The sequence below is a fragment of the Cibotium barometz genome, chromosome 15 (assembly GCF_041138505.1).
Source record: "Cibotium barometz isolate CiBa-2024 chromosome 15, ASM4113850v1, whole genome shotgun sequence".
NCBI classification, from domain to species: domain Eukaryota; kingdom Viridiplantae; phylum Streptophyta; class Polypodiopsida; order Cyatheales; family Cibotiaceae; genus Cibotium; species Cibotium barometz.
Window position 1 is genome coordinate 1323072 of NC_141060.1, and position 13847 is coordinate 1336918.

Sequence of the window (13847 nt, forward strand, 5' to 3'; positions counted from 1 at the left end):
GGCAGCATGTGGAGGCACGACGGATCCAGATGGAGACCATTGGATCTTCGCATTTCGGATCTGGCGGCGTCGAGTCATGGGAGGCAGAGTTCGTAAGTATCTTGCCACTTTATTTGATTGTTTACTTAATTCATTGATTCTATGATTGTTTTAATCTTACAAATTGTGTTGATTATGATACAGCGACGGGTTACGGGGAGGAAGCCCACAATCCACGATACTGCGTATGCTCGCCGGCATAGCAGACGTGACACGTGGGCCATCTTCAGAGCCGAGGGACGTATTACGGACGCGCAGTTTGAGATGGCCATGAGACCATACGGTCGACAAGTACTTGAAAATTCTAAACGAATGGTTTTGGTTTATTGAATTGCATATATATATACTTATATACTATATATTACTTGAACAGGCACAAGCTGCTGATGATCCACCGGCCGCCGCTGCAGAGGGTGGACGTGAGCACTACTCCTCGGACATTCCGACCGATGTGAGCTCATCTGAGCATGGAGGGAGCACCGAGTCATCATCTGGGTCTGAGTAGTACTCAGACTTATAGTATCACATTCCATATTGAGGATGTGATTGTATATATTTTTTTGTAAACTCAAGCCATGGGCTACTTCGAGATATGGACTCCCTTGTATACATGTATGAAATTTTGATAGTAATATTGAATTGATTGATCGATAGTATTACATTCATGTCTGTCTTGAATCGTGTATTGACAATGTATGCATTCATGTCGTTCTTGTCTTAATCTCCCTCGTGCATATGTTCTTCGTGGATGGTCTAATGGGATGGTCTAATGCACAAAAAAAAAACCAGAGAGTGCTATTGGGTGCTGGAATGCTGGAACAGTATTCAGGCACCAAATAGCACTCTCTGGATTTTTTTTTTGCTCTCTGTTCGCGTGTATAAACGCGTCAGAACTGCTAAAACTCGCGTGTATCTACGCGGATACCCTGGAAAATACGCGTGTATTAATGCGTCAAAACTGGTACTTACGCATGTATAAGCGCATCTAAATTAAAGAAACGCGTGTATAGACGCAGGTATAAACGCGTCTGAGACATTTGAACTGAATAGGACGCGGCTATAGACCTGTGTATAAGCGCGTCTAAATAAAAAAAAAGCGTGTATAGTCACATGTATCAACGCGTCTGTTAAAAAAAACGCGGCTATACACCCGTGTATACGCGCGTCTGAGAGGTGCCATACACGCGCTTTTACACGCATGTCTCTGGCCGCGATGATACACGCGCTGATACACGGGCCCGCTACTTTTTTTCACAAGTCATTTTTAGCGGCTAGGAGCGCGGGTATGAGCCCAATCCCTTGTAGTGTCTTCTTCGGACCCATCCTGGATTGTGACCATGGTGTCACCTTTACCCACTTTTTTCACTCCCTCCTTCTTTCAGTTCTAGAGGTTGTGGCACCTACTGGGTTCTTTTCTTTGTTCCCTTGTTTGGCTTGGGCTCATGCTAGGACATTTAGTGGCGTGATGTTTCCAAGCTGTAGACTTATGGTCCTAATAGTGGCCTGGTTAGAAGTTGAAGTAGAACCACTGGCGTGATATGGGCAGTCTTGATCAAATGATCAACCCCACACTTAGTACAAAAGTAAGTACTGGCACGTCATTAGCTGCCATTAGCTGAGTTTGATGCGCATGAACCACATTCTTGTTAGGAAAGTCTACTATTCGATGAGGTCCATTGCAAACAAAACATTATAGTGGTCCCCTTCCTATATTTGAGTTTATGTCTTTACCTTTCCACTGTACCGTGGTTTGGAACACTGGTACTGGCATGTTGTTTTGTAAGACATAAAATTTTGGCGCAATCTCCACGGCCTCCTCATAGTACTCACTATTTATTTCTATCTCACGCACCATCTCACCCTCATCCGATGGCTCCTCAATCAACATTTGGTTAATTTTAGCCTGTGGTGGTTGTGGTGGTAGAGCAGGTGGCGCTGAGGCGATGTGTCCTGTATCCAGAACATCCCTCTTGGTAAATATGATGGGTTTGGCTGGCCTACAAATCGCAGTGATTTGCACTGGTGGTGCTGGTAAGGCCAGTGGCATTCTGGGTGCCGGCAGTTGTGCTACAGTTTGGAATCTCCGATACCTACACATGGAAGTGTCATGGTTCCCTAATTTCACACAATGAGCACAATAGAGTAGCAGCCTTACTCTTACTTGAGGGAATTCGGTAGTGGTGTGATTCATTCTACACATAGAACACCATACCAGATCTCTCTGAGGAGGGTAGATATGAGCATGCCCATGCCTTAATACTTCTCTTCCATCCTTGACTTTTATTTTGTCCAATACACTACAAGAGCTTGAGGGCATACCGACGTTAAAATACCGACGCAAATGTCGAACGTCGGTATGTCCGTCGTAATGTTGGAGGAGACAAGCATGGCGGGGTTTTTTTAAATTTTCGTGTCCCGTCGCGTATATCGACGCCTATACCGACGGACATTCCGACGTTTATACCGACGCACATTCCGTAGTATATACCGACGTATATTCCGACGCATATTCCGTAGCATATACCGACGTATATTCCGACGCATATTCCGTAGCATATACCGGCGCTCGTAAGTTTTTCACAGCAGAGAGCCTATTTTCTGGTTTTTTCGCAGAAGAGACGCAAGAACAAGCCAAGAAGGTCTCTTTCTCTCCCTCTTCTCTTTCTCTCTCTCTCTCCTCTTTTTTCCTCTCTCCTCTTTTCTCCTTCTTTCTTCTTTTCTCCTCTTCTCCTTCTCCTAATATGTTCTTGCAATTGCTTTTACTTTTTAATTTAAGAATTAGGACATTTAGGATTTTGTGTTTTTTTGGCTCTCTATGCATGTTGAGAGCTCTCTATGTATGCATAGATCTCCTAATGCATGCATAGAGATTTTAGGGTTTTGTATTAGTTCTTTTTCTTGTGTTTAATTTACTAATTAGTTTGTTTAATATTTTGTTTTGCAGCTCTTTCACCTCACCAATCTTTCACCAATCCTCTCCTTCAGCTTTGCAAAAAAGAGGTAAATCCTCTTTCGATTTTTCTTGTTTATGCTATTTTCTATGAATTATTGCATCCCTATTTTATGGTTTAGGGTTAGTTTTGGGTTCTTGTAAGCTTACACATAGGATTAATTTAATATCTATGCATAAAACCTATAATAAGCTTGCAATCTCTATGCATAGCCTTCTTGCAAGCGTTATGCATAAGCTCTATTCATAGAGCTTGTGAGCTTGTGAAATCTTTATGCATAAGCTCTATGCATAGGCTTTATGCATAGAGTTTGCAAGCTTATAAAATCTCTATGCATAGGTTTCTTACAAGCTTATAAAATCTCTATGCATAGGTTTCTTGAAAGCTTGCATGGACATTGTACATAGAGCTTGCGTAGCCTTCTTGTTGAAAGCTTTTTGAATGTTTTTACTCTCTTATACATATAACATATAAGTCTTATGCTCTGTTTTTCTATGCATAAGGTATTCTCTTTATTCATAGAGTTTATATATGTTATCAAGGTAAGATCTATTATCCATGTAAAACAAGATCATGTTTATTACACCATTGGGTGATGGGATTAAGGGTTAGCATAGTGCATAAGGCATATAGCATAGAGCTTATGCATAGAGCTTATGCATAAGTCTTGCATAGAGCGTATGCATAAGACTTATGCATAGAGCGTATGCATAAGACTTATGCATATGGCTTATGCATAGAGCTTATGCATATGGCTTATGCATAGAGCGTACGCATAAGACTTATGCATAAGGCTTATGCATATGGCTTATGCATAGAGCTTATGCATAACGCTTATGCATAGAGCGTGTGCATATGGCTTATGCATAGAGCGTGTGCATAAGGCTTATGCATAGAGCGTAATTGCATAGAGCGTGTGCATAAGGCTTATGTGAAAGGGATTGTTGAAATGCAATTGCAAATGCCTTGATTGTGGTTAACAAATGCTTATGCAAATGCCATGGTGAGGGCATTGTGAATTGTTGGTTTGTGTTGGAGCTTTTGGATGATGGATTGAGGCATGAGTCCATGCTTTATTGATGAGTTCTAAATTGTAAAAGGGCATGAGTCATGCTCAATCCTTGTAAGCCAACAAACTTGTTCTATCATTTGATATTATCCACATCATTTTGTACCTACACTCACCATTGCTACCACTTCAAGTTTCTATAGAATCTAGCAATGTGTGAGGGTACCTTGGCATTGGTTGGAGAGGCCAAGGGGAGAATGGCTTGAACTCTTTGTGCCGTGATTGCTTGGTAAAGCGGTACAAAGGGGGATTAGGTACACCGGTGTGAAGAAATGGCCTCAACCTTCACCTTGGAGGAAAACTCGGTGAAGGGGTGAGAAGAGCTTGGCCGGGAGATCGGCAAGCTTCAACGCGCGTCCTCAACAATCCTCACCATCGACTTTGTGGATGCATTTGGGCAATGGGGCCCCTTTTCCGTCATATTGTGTGGATATTGCAAATGCTTTGATGGACAAAGAGTGCATATGATCTTTCATGACATTGTGGGATACAAAGAGTATTGCATTGTGATTTGAGAAGTTGCATTTTCATTTAAGATTTGGTTCTAATTACAAAGGAGACTCTGGCGGAATTTTTCCAACAAGGGAGCCAAACAAGATTAGGGTTTATGCATAGAGCTTATGGCTTATGCATAAGACTTGTGCATAGAGCGTGTGCATATGGCTTATGCATAAGACTTATGCATAGAGCGTGTGCATAAGACTTATGCATATGGCTTATGCATAGAGCTTATGCATATGGCTTATGCATAAGACTTATGCATAAGGCTTATGCATAGAGCTTATGCATAAGTCTCGTAGCCTTATTATGCAAGCTTATACTTATACTATGCATTTAGATTATTGCATAAGGCCTTTATAAACAGCTATTTATGAATAGAGATAGCTTCTCCTGTCATCCTTGTTCAAATTCTATTTAATTTTGTATGGAGAGGAGATAAGCTGATTTGTGTTTAATGAGCTGCATATACATGTTATCCTGCTAGATGGAGCCTCTCAATCTTGAAGAGAGAATAGCGTGTCCATGCATGCGATGTAAGTACCAAATCTTTCGAAAACGAAGGATTCGCAACGAGCATGTTCATGACGCTGGCATATTTCCAATGGAGCGCTTGCAAAATTTACGGTTTCAATCGTACAACCAAGCAAGTGTGCAGCCGCATCTTGATAACATTGCGCCTGTGAATTCTCGTCCCCAACAAAGGATGAGGATATCGTAGGAGGGAGTGACAGATGGAGCTCAAGTAACAGCACCCGAGGGAATGGAAGAAGGTCAGGAAATGGAAGAAGGTCCAATGGAAGAAATGTTGGATGCCTTCATCGAGCAACAAGAAGCTCTCTTCGAGGAGCATGAACATGAAGATCATCAACCACGACATTCTCAACGGTCAAATTATGAACCAGAGGAAGAGGCCATGCGTAAACTTGCACGCCTTCCATTATACAATGGTGCCAACATATCTGTATTGCGTGCATCTCTTACGATGCTAAATTTGCAGTCAATTTTTGGATGGTCTAATACAAGTGTCACTGAACTATTCAAGTAAGGTCTTTTTTTGGAGATTACACCTACTGTTGAAATGATAAATTATCAACTTGTATTTGAGAAAATCTTAATAGTAACGATCAGATATTGCCATACTTGCAGGCTTTTGAAAGATCAGATATTGCCCCCTGGCAACGAGATGCCTCCATCTCGTGCAGATGCGAAGAAGTTATTGAAATCCATAGGCATGGATTACAATAATATTCATGCTTGTTGCAATGATTGTTGCCTCTTCCGCCATGAATATGAGCATTTGCAAGAATGTCCCCATTGTGGCTCTAATAGATATAGAGAAGATGTTCAGGGGGAAGCTGTCCCGGTAAAGGTTCTCAGGCACTTTCCAATCATCCCAAGGATAAAAAGCATGTTCAGGTGCAAATCAATAGCAAGCTTGATGACATGGCATGCCACAACTCGATCCACAGATGAAGTGATGCGTGTGCCTGCTGACTCACTCGCATGGAGACACATTGAAGAGAAATGGCCGGCTTTTAAGGAAGAACCTAGAAACCTCCGTCTTGGCCTAGCAATGGATGGTGTAAACCCTTTTGGTTTAAGGAGCTCTTCATGGAGCACATGGCCTGTTTGCCTTGTGAATTATAATCTTCCGCCATGGTTAGCAATAAAGAAAGGTCATCTGTTGCTCTCATTAATAGTTCCAGGAAAGTACAAGATGAAGAACATGGATGTATATTTGGCACCACTTATTGATGAGTTACGCACCTTGTGGAACGGAATTGAAGTGAAGGACATGTCAAAGCAGCAGAGTGGCCAAAGACTTATAACTGTGCAAGGTATTCTCATGTGGACAATGCATGATTGGCCTGGCTATGGAGAATGCTCAGGTTTGTCTATATCGGGTTACAATGCATGTCCTGTATGTGGTCCTCGACTTGATTCAAGATACTCAAAAGCATTATGAAAGAATGTCTACCAAGGACATGTTAGGTATCTTCCAGAAAATCATGAATTGCGGGATGGTAATCTAGGAAGACCTCCTCCAAGTGCATTGACGGCAAGCGATTGGAAGATCAAATGGGAGGAATGTGGCAACTTGGCATGTCCTGGGATGAAGAGGCTCTCTATCTTTCACCAACTCCCCTATTGGGGTGATCTCCTTATAAACCATTTGCTTGACCCGATGCATATTTTCAAGAATGTAGCTGACATTCTGTGGAAGACCATGACAGGAAAAAAGGATACTAAAGGCCAAAGGGATGACTTGGAAGAGATTGGTTGCATGCAAGAGTTGTGGGCTCGCACTAGACCCAATGGAAAGGTGCTACTTCCAAGAGCCCCATGGGTTTTTAGCAAGATGGAGGAACAACAAGTCAAGAGGACAATTTCAGAGTTTCGGACTCCTACAGGTTGTATGCATTGCTTGAAAAGTGCATTTACAAAGGATGATGATCTTAGTGGTCTCAAGAGTCATAATTGGCACAAGTTTCTACAATTTGTGCTACCCATAGCAATAAAAGATTGCCTCACTGAAGACATTAGAGCTACTATCTATAAGATTGGCACATTGGTGCGCTGGATTTCTTCAAAAGAGATAAAGAGAGACACTTTGGAGACAGCGCGTTTAAACTCCATAGAGGCAGTCTGCATGGTAGAGAAGTTTTTCCCTACAAGTTTATTAACAATCCAGATGCATCTGCTAGTTCATGTTGTAGATGAGGTTGCAGTTGCTGGAACAGTCCATTCAAGATGGATGTTCTTTTTGGAGAGGTTTATGAAGACATTAAAGGGATTTGTTCGCCAAATGGCTCGCCCAGAGGGTAGTATGTCAGAAGGGTGGCTGATACAAGAGTCCCTTGTTTACATCACTGAATATTTAAGTTCCTCAGATCCAGAGATACCTCGACTATGGTCTCAAGAGTCCAACAGGCGAGTCATTGGTGAGGAACCTCAAGGCCAAGGCATGAAGAGAAAGATGGATAACACTTTGAGGGAAAAAATCAACAAATTTTGCATCTTGAACTCTCATGTAATGGAGAAGTGGATTGAGACATATGAAGCTCTCAAGCGACAGCGAGTACAAGATCGTTTAAGTTTCAGAAGGAATCGCACTACAAGAAATCTCCCATATCCAGAAGGTATGCAAGCTCTTCCGGACTTTCCCACAGGTAGATGGCTAGAAGCTACAATTTTAGAAGCCAAACGTGCTGGTTTACCTATAACAGAGGAGGAGGAGGAGCTTACAAAAGGATGCGATTGGCATGTAAGTGTTTAAGTTCTACATGTCTCTCTTTTTTTTCTCTACATGTCTCTGTGTTTGATTCTCCATCAACAAACTTTTTGTGCTATTTGTAGTATCACAAATATGGGGCGTTTTGGTCACATGGACGTCATTTTCGAGTAGAACGAATAGACCAAAGAAGAGCAACCTTTGATTGTGGTGTCACAGCACAGTTTGTTCAAGAAAGTCGTGCAAGTGCAAGTGATGATAACACAATTACTGGAATGCTTGATTACTTTGGAACCATTCAAGATATATTAAAGGTTGGCTTCAGAAGTTTTGAGTTGTTTATCTTTGATGTGAAGTGGTTCAAGGTAATCATGAATGGGCCACATGCAACTGTACGTAGAGACAAGAGTGGCCTCATCCAAGTGGACTCCACAAAGGTATGGACCGATCAGCAAGATACTTTTGTGCGCCTAGAGCATTGTGAGCAGGTTCTCTTTAAAGCGGATCCAAAAGATCCACGCTGGCTGTTTGTGGTTCAAGTCGCCCCCCGCAGTAAGCAAATTTTTGAAGAATTTGAGCTACAACAAGGTGATGTGGATGCACAGGGTAATGGAGAGCAGCAAGAACAAGCCGATATCAACAATGAAGAGGAGCAAGCAAAGGAAGAGGAGCAACTAGAGCAAGATCCAAATGAAGAGGTGCAAACCAAGGAAGCTGAAAAACAAGTTGAGGAAGAAGACATAGATGATGAAGACATCCTTCATCAAGGGACTTTTAATGATGAGGATGCTGAAATGTACATAGACATAGATCTCTTTGGGGCTACTGATCTTAATGAGGATGATAGAATAGATAATGATTTTTAAAATGATGTATCTTAATGATTATGCAAATAGTTATGACATATTTGTAATGGTTTTATGACATTGAAGGTCCATTCATTGTTTACCATTGTTAATGTTTACCATCATAATCACTACTGTAGGAGCAAGTTGATATAGTTTTACCAATGTTGTTTATCATTGTTAATGTTTATCTTATGGTTCTTTCATTCATTGTTTACCGTGTAATTTTCATTTCGTACAAGTTTGTCATATGGTTTTTTGTCCAACAGGCCATGGGTGACTCACCGCCCTACGACTACAGTCCAGATTTCTCATTTAATCCTACACCGTAGGGCATGAGTCCCCAGCAGTTATATGGTTTTCTTTCGTCCATGACTCCAGAGCAGAGAGCCATGGCTCAGAGTTATTGGGGTTCTGGAGCAGGGACATCTGCCTCACCATCTGGCTTCCCGACGCCAGTTCCCACACCCGTGGGTACGACAGCAGCTCCCACACCTCATACCACACAGCCTTCCACTCCTCTTACAGCTCGATCTACCACCTCTTCACATAGATGGCGCTCACGTAGTAGGTCTTCAGGGGGAGGTTGTTGTGGTGGTAGTGCCACAGATGCTATGACACCACCACCACGTGAGCGTCGTCCTTCGCTCTCATCTGTTGATAGCACACCCATAGGGTCACCTTCCACTCCCTGGGGTGCACATGACCATGACAACAGCAAGATTTACACAATTAGGGATGGGGCACCAATAATGGATAGTGCAGGGAAAGCAATGAAGACACGCATTCGACAATTGTGCACTATACAGTTTCATGACTCTGTCATGACTAAATGGGATCAGCAAGACAAGGGGAAGAAAAATTATATAAACACAAAGATAAAGCAAGAGTTCCAGCCATCTGACCCTATGAATGTCGTCTCTAATGAGTGGATACAGTATACAGCTCGCATTTTGATGGGGCATCGTAGGTCAGAGGCGAGGGACGCATTTAGAGAGGGGAAGGAGAAACCTGTTTGGCTAGATGACAGGGAGTGGGCAGCCATTGCTCAGGAGCTCACCGAGACACCAGACAGGTTTCAACAACAAAGAGAGGCGGCAAGGGCAAGACTCCAAACAGTAGGGGCTTCTCATCTCGGGAGTGGTGGTTACGAAACCATGCGCCATGAATTCGTAAGTGTTTGTAGCAATTTTATTTATTTGAATGTATGTATGTGGGCTAAATGTTGATTTCTAAAAGTTATAATTGTTAATCGTCTGTGCAGGAGTTGGCCATGAATCGCCCACCAAGTAGGCGAGAGGAGAAGTACGCTCACAAACATGGCCTTGTGGCCTTGTTTGAGATGCTTGAAGAAGAAGGAGAGACCGTCAATTGGGAGGCATTACCATGATGTAAGATGACCTTCAAACTAATGAAATATGATCAAAACATTCTTGAGTATTAATGTTTAATTTAATTTCTTGTTTGTCGATCAGGAAAATATGCAAACGAGCACGGTTGTTTTTGTGCTCTATTGTAGACAGAATGGTGCTGTCTGTTTGCTGTTGTTGATCCTGCTCATTGCAGGCAGCTAGGCAACAGCCAGGCAGCACTATTCTGCCCAAAAAAAAATTTCTGCTACAGCGTCGGTATATGCCCCGGTACCGACGTCGGTATATACAGTGGTATTTCTGTCGGTATTAAAGTCGGTATACACCCTGGTATATAAGACGGTATATGCACCGGTATAGACGTCGGTTTATGCGTCGGTATTACCCCCGGTGAGCGTCGGTATATGTACCGGTATAGGCGCCGGTATTGTTACCCGACACTTATACTGACGCTGTGGTTCCGGCGCTTATACCGATGACGAGGCTTTTTTAGACCCCGTTAAATAGCGCCGGTACAAGCCCCGGTATTAGGCTAACATGTAGTAGTGATATAGCATTACTAAGTTTGTCCACATTCATGTTCCCAACTTGTTTGCTCCAGATTCCTGTGTCTTAGTGACTCGAGACTTGCGATGTTGCTACTGTTGTAGAAGCTACCTTGACATCTTTTAGGTTGTGGCAATTCATGCATATTGTATTCATATTCGATTGCCAACTTATAGCATGCATCCAGAGTAGCTGGTCGGGCTAATACTAGATAATCATGCATTTTTATGATCACGGACTCCTCTCCGGAAGGAAGCAGGTCAATAACTGATCATCAGTTAGCCTCTCCCATAGCTTACATCTTGAATTCAAGTGCTTGATCCAAGATACATAGTCTCGCATAGACTCATTTTCTTTTTGTTTGATATTATGCAACTGTGCCACAGGACTCCATCTGTCACCACTTCGGGCAAAGCTTGGCACGAACACATTCTTGAGCCAAGTGGAGTTGATCTTATCTTCTGGATTCAGGGTTCGAAACCATTGATGAGCCTTTCCTTCTAAGTTCAGTGAAAATGCATGAATCATGGTCACGTCACTCACTGGCCAAGAGGTTTCACATGTGGATTCAAAGATCTCAACATGTATAATCGGGTCCCCATCACCTGAGAACTTGGAAATGATGTGTGGTTTCATTTGGGATGGTTTGCTAGAGCAGTGCCTAGTTCCCTAACCATTCTTTGGCCCATTTTCGTAGCCATATTAAGAAAATCTACCCTTGTGGCCGCGTTAAGATCTACATTTGGATCTGCCGTTGGTCTTCGAGGAGTTACTCCCCCTACCTAGACCTAGTCCTCTTTCTGCATTGCCTCTTCTAGAAGCATTTCGGGTATATGTGTAGGTCCCGCCAACTCATCATGGCCTGGCTTATTATTAGCAGCCTCCGCCCATCTTTGTTGAATTAAGAGCTCCATGTCCTGCAAGAACGTGGGATGATTGATCATTTGCTCTATGTCTTCCTTTGTGTACAGGAGGTTCTCAACTTCAATAGTTTTCCTAGGTAAATTATCCCCTTCACCTTGGGTATCAAATCCTTTCTCCGCTCTTGGATCTTTATTAATGGCTTCTAGATTTGGGATTGCTCCCTCAGTCATACCCATTTACATACCATCAGTGGCATTCCTAAACATTTCTGGTTCCTTACCATGTGATTGAAATGGATTTACATTTTCAATTTCCTTTTGTTCAGCCCTTGTTCTTCGAGTACCGAGCTCTTGTTTCCTTAAACTCAATACAAGCAAACGCCACCCTACTTCAGCCCTCTTCAATTCTAATTCTACTTCTTCTAAGGTCGGGAAGAAGACTTGACCAGTCCTGGCCACACTTTCCTTATCCGTCCTCACCCTAGGAGTTGTATTAATCCTCACAGTGTTAGACAGCCTAGAACTCAAAGGTTGAGTTGGTACTTCTGGTCTTGGAGCTTGTTCGGCGCTGGTTGACAGGCCCGTACTACATGCAGATTGTGCTTCATCGTCGTTGCTAGTTTGCAGACCAAAAAATCCCATGGCTATGTCAAAGATACCACTAGATCTTGTAGGGAAAGATGGTTTTTCTTCCTGTCCAATCCCAAAGAATCGTAGCCCTTCTTCCATGGACTCTTCACTACTTGTATCAATGGTGATTAGATGTCTCTAAGCCGAAACACTCAATTGAGTGCTTACAGAGTGGCATGAACCAACACTATTTTGATAGGAAGATCCTGGATGGTTTGATGCACTATCGTCGGAGGAGTAAGGTTGTCTCCAATGAGTTTACTAGACCTCAAGTGCGTGAGAATACGATTTGATAGACTAAATCACTACCCTAAATGAATTTTCATAAGGTTCTATTGATTTGAATTTTTAGGCCGTGAGACTACATATAGCATCAGTTCACACCGTGAGATAACAGGGAATGGTTCATGTCATGAATCTGTAAATGGTTCACGTCGTGAACTATTTTCTGCACTTTCACGTGTTCAAAAGTCACTTCGAATTTCAGGTCCGTGTTGTCCCGATCTGAGTTGGTTGGTCTCAATTTGTATAATAGAGGCACTTTTCTAACTTTAACATGACAATCCTTGGTTCGTGAATTAGATCCGTCATTGTGACAATTCACGCCGTGAAACCGTAGAAGTTAGTTCACGTCATGATGAAGTAGTAAGCAAGGGTTCACGCCATGAAACCGAGAATGTCTCACGTCGTGAAGTAGTAAATGGTTCATGCCGTGAAAAGGTAAATAGTTCACGTCATGAACTATTTTCTGTTAATTCAAGGGATAAGATTCTGTAGGATCCGTTGTGTCAGAGGTGTCAGGATAAGGCACCCTATTTTTAGCAAGGTAATCCCACAATTTGTGGCACCGATTGCGGAAGCAGTTCACGCCGTAAGATAGTCGAGAATGGTTCACGTCGTGAACCGTTTTCCTGCACTTTCACGTGTTAAGCTCCCGCGATAATGTGAATATTGGGTGTAAATTACCTATTCAGATGCTCTAAAATGGTTGTGCTAGTAGTAAGGAGTGAAATGCAAGTTTGAGCACAACCAATGGCTCCTTATTTTTGTGATTTTTGTGGGTTTTTTGAAAAAATAGAAAATAGAGTATCACACATGCTCATTCACGCTAGCAAGTTTGGTGATACAAACTTCAAAATTAAAAGAAAAAACAGTGTAGCTTTCTTCTAGGGTCACCCAAGTACTCACCCACACACCAAAAACAAACAATTTTTAGCAATTCTTCACTTCTACTAAAAAACAATGGTGTGCAATGTGCATTGCTAAACAAACTACAAAGAGGAAGAGAGTGTATGTGTAGCATGTGCATGTGTGTGCTAGTTATAGGAGCCACATAAAGGAGATATTCAAAGAGACTCTCAGCATGTGCATGTAGTGGACCGAGGACAACCCATATGAAGGTGTGTGATGTACCAGATGCCTAAGCAGGTAGTAGATGCTTCTTAGTGGACTTGCATGATGTAGTTGAGCTGTGACCCAATGGGGGTACATATGATCATTCCTATTGGACCCACTGTATGATGAGTATTCTACTTTAGATGAAGTTTGATACTATTAAAATGATGTTTGAATTGGGAAGGAGGGACCGAGGTTAACCATTATAGCTAGTATTCTTTCTTTCATTTGTTCTGCCTATTGATTCATTTGTTAACCATTATAGCTAGTATTCTTTCTTTCATTTGTTCTGCCTGTTGATTCATTGTATGACTATTATGCTCACAAGTATGCTATTGTGATTGTATCAAACTTGTTATGGATGCATATGAGTATGCTTGTGAACAAAGGGACGGTGTTATGTACT

The 13847-nt window shown here is 42.2% G+C and overlaps 1 protein-coding gene across 1 annotated transcript; it reads left to right on the forward strand.

The window, feature by feature from the left end:
• The first annotated feature begins 1982 nt into the window (after positions 1 to 1982).
• LOC147630833 (uncharacterized) lies at positions 1983 to 8658 on the forward strand. The gene is made up of 3 exons (XM_086809928.1): positions 1983 to 2070; positions 2984 to 3039; positions 8398 to 8658. The coding sequence occupies exons 1-3, from the start codon at positions 1983 to 1985 to the stop codon at positions 8656 to 8658; spliced, it is 405 nt and encodes a 134-aa protein (XP_086666054.1).
• The last annotated feature ends 5189 nt before the right edge of the window (positions 8659 to 13847 follow it).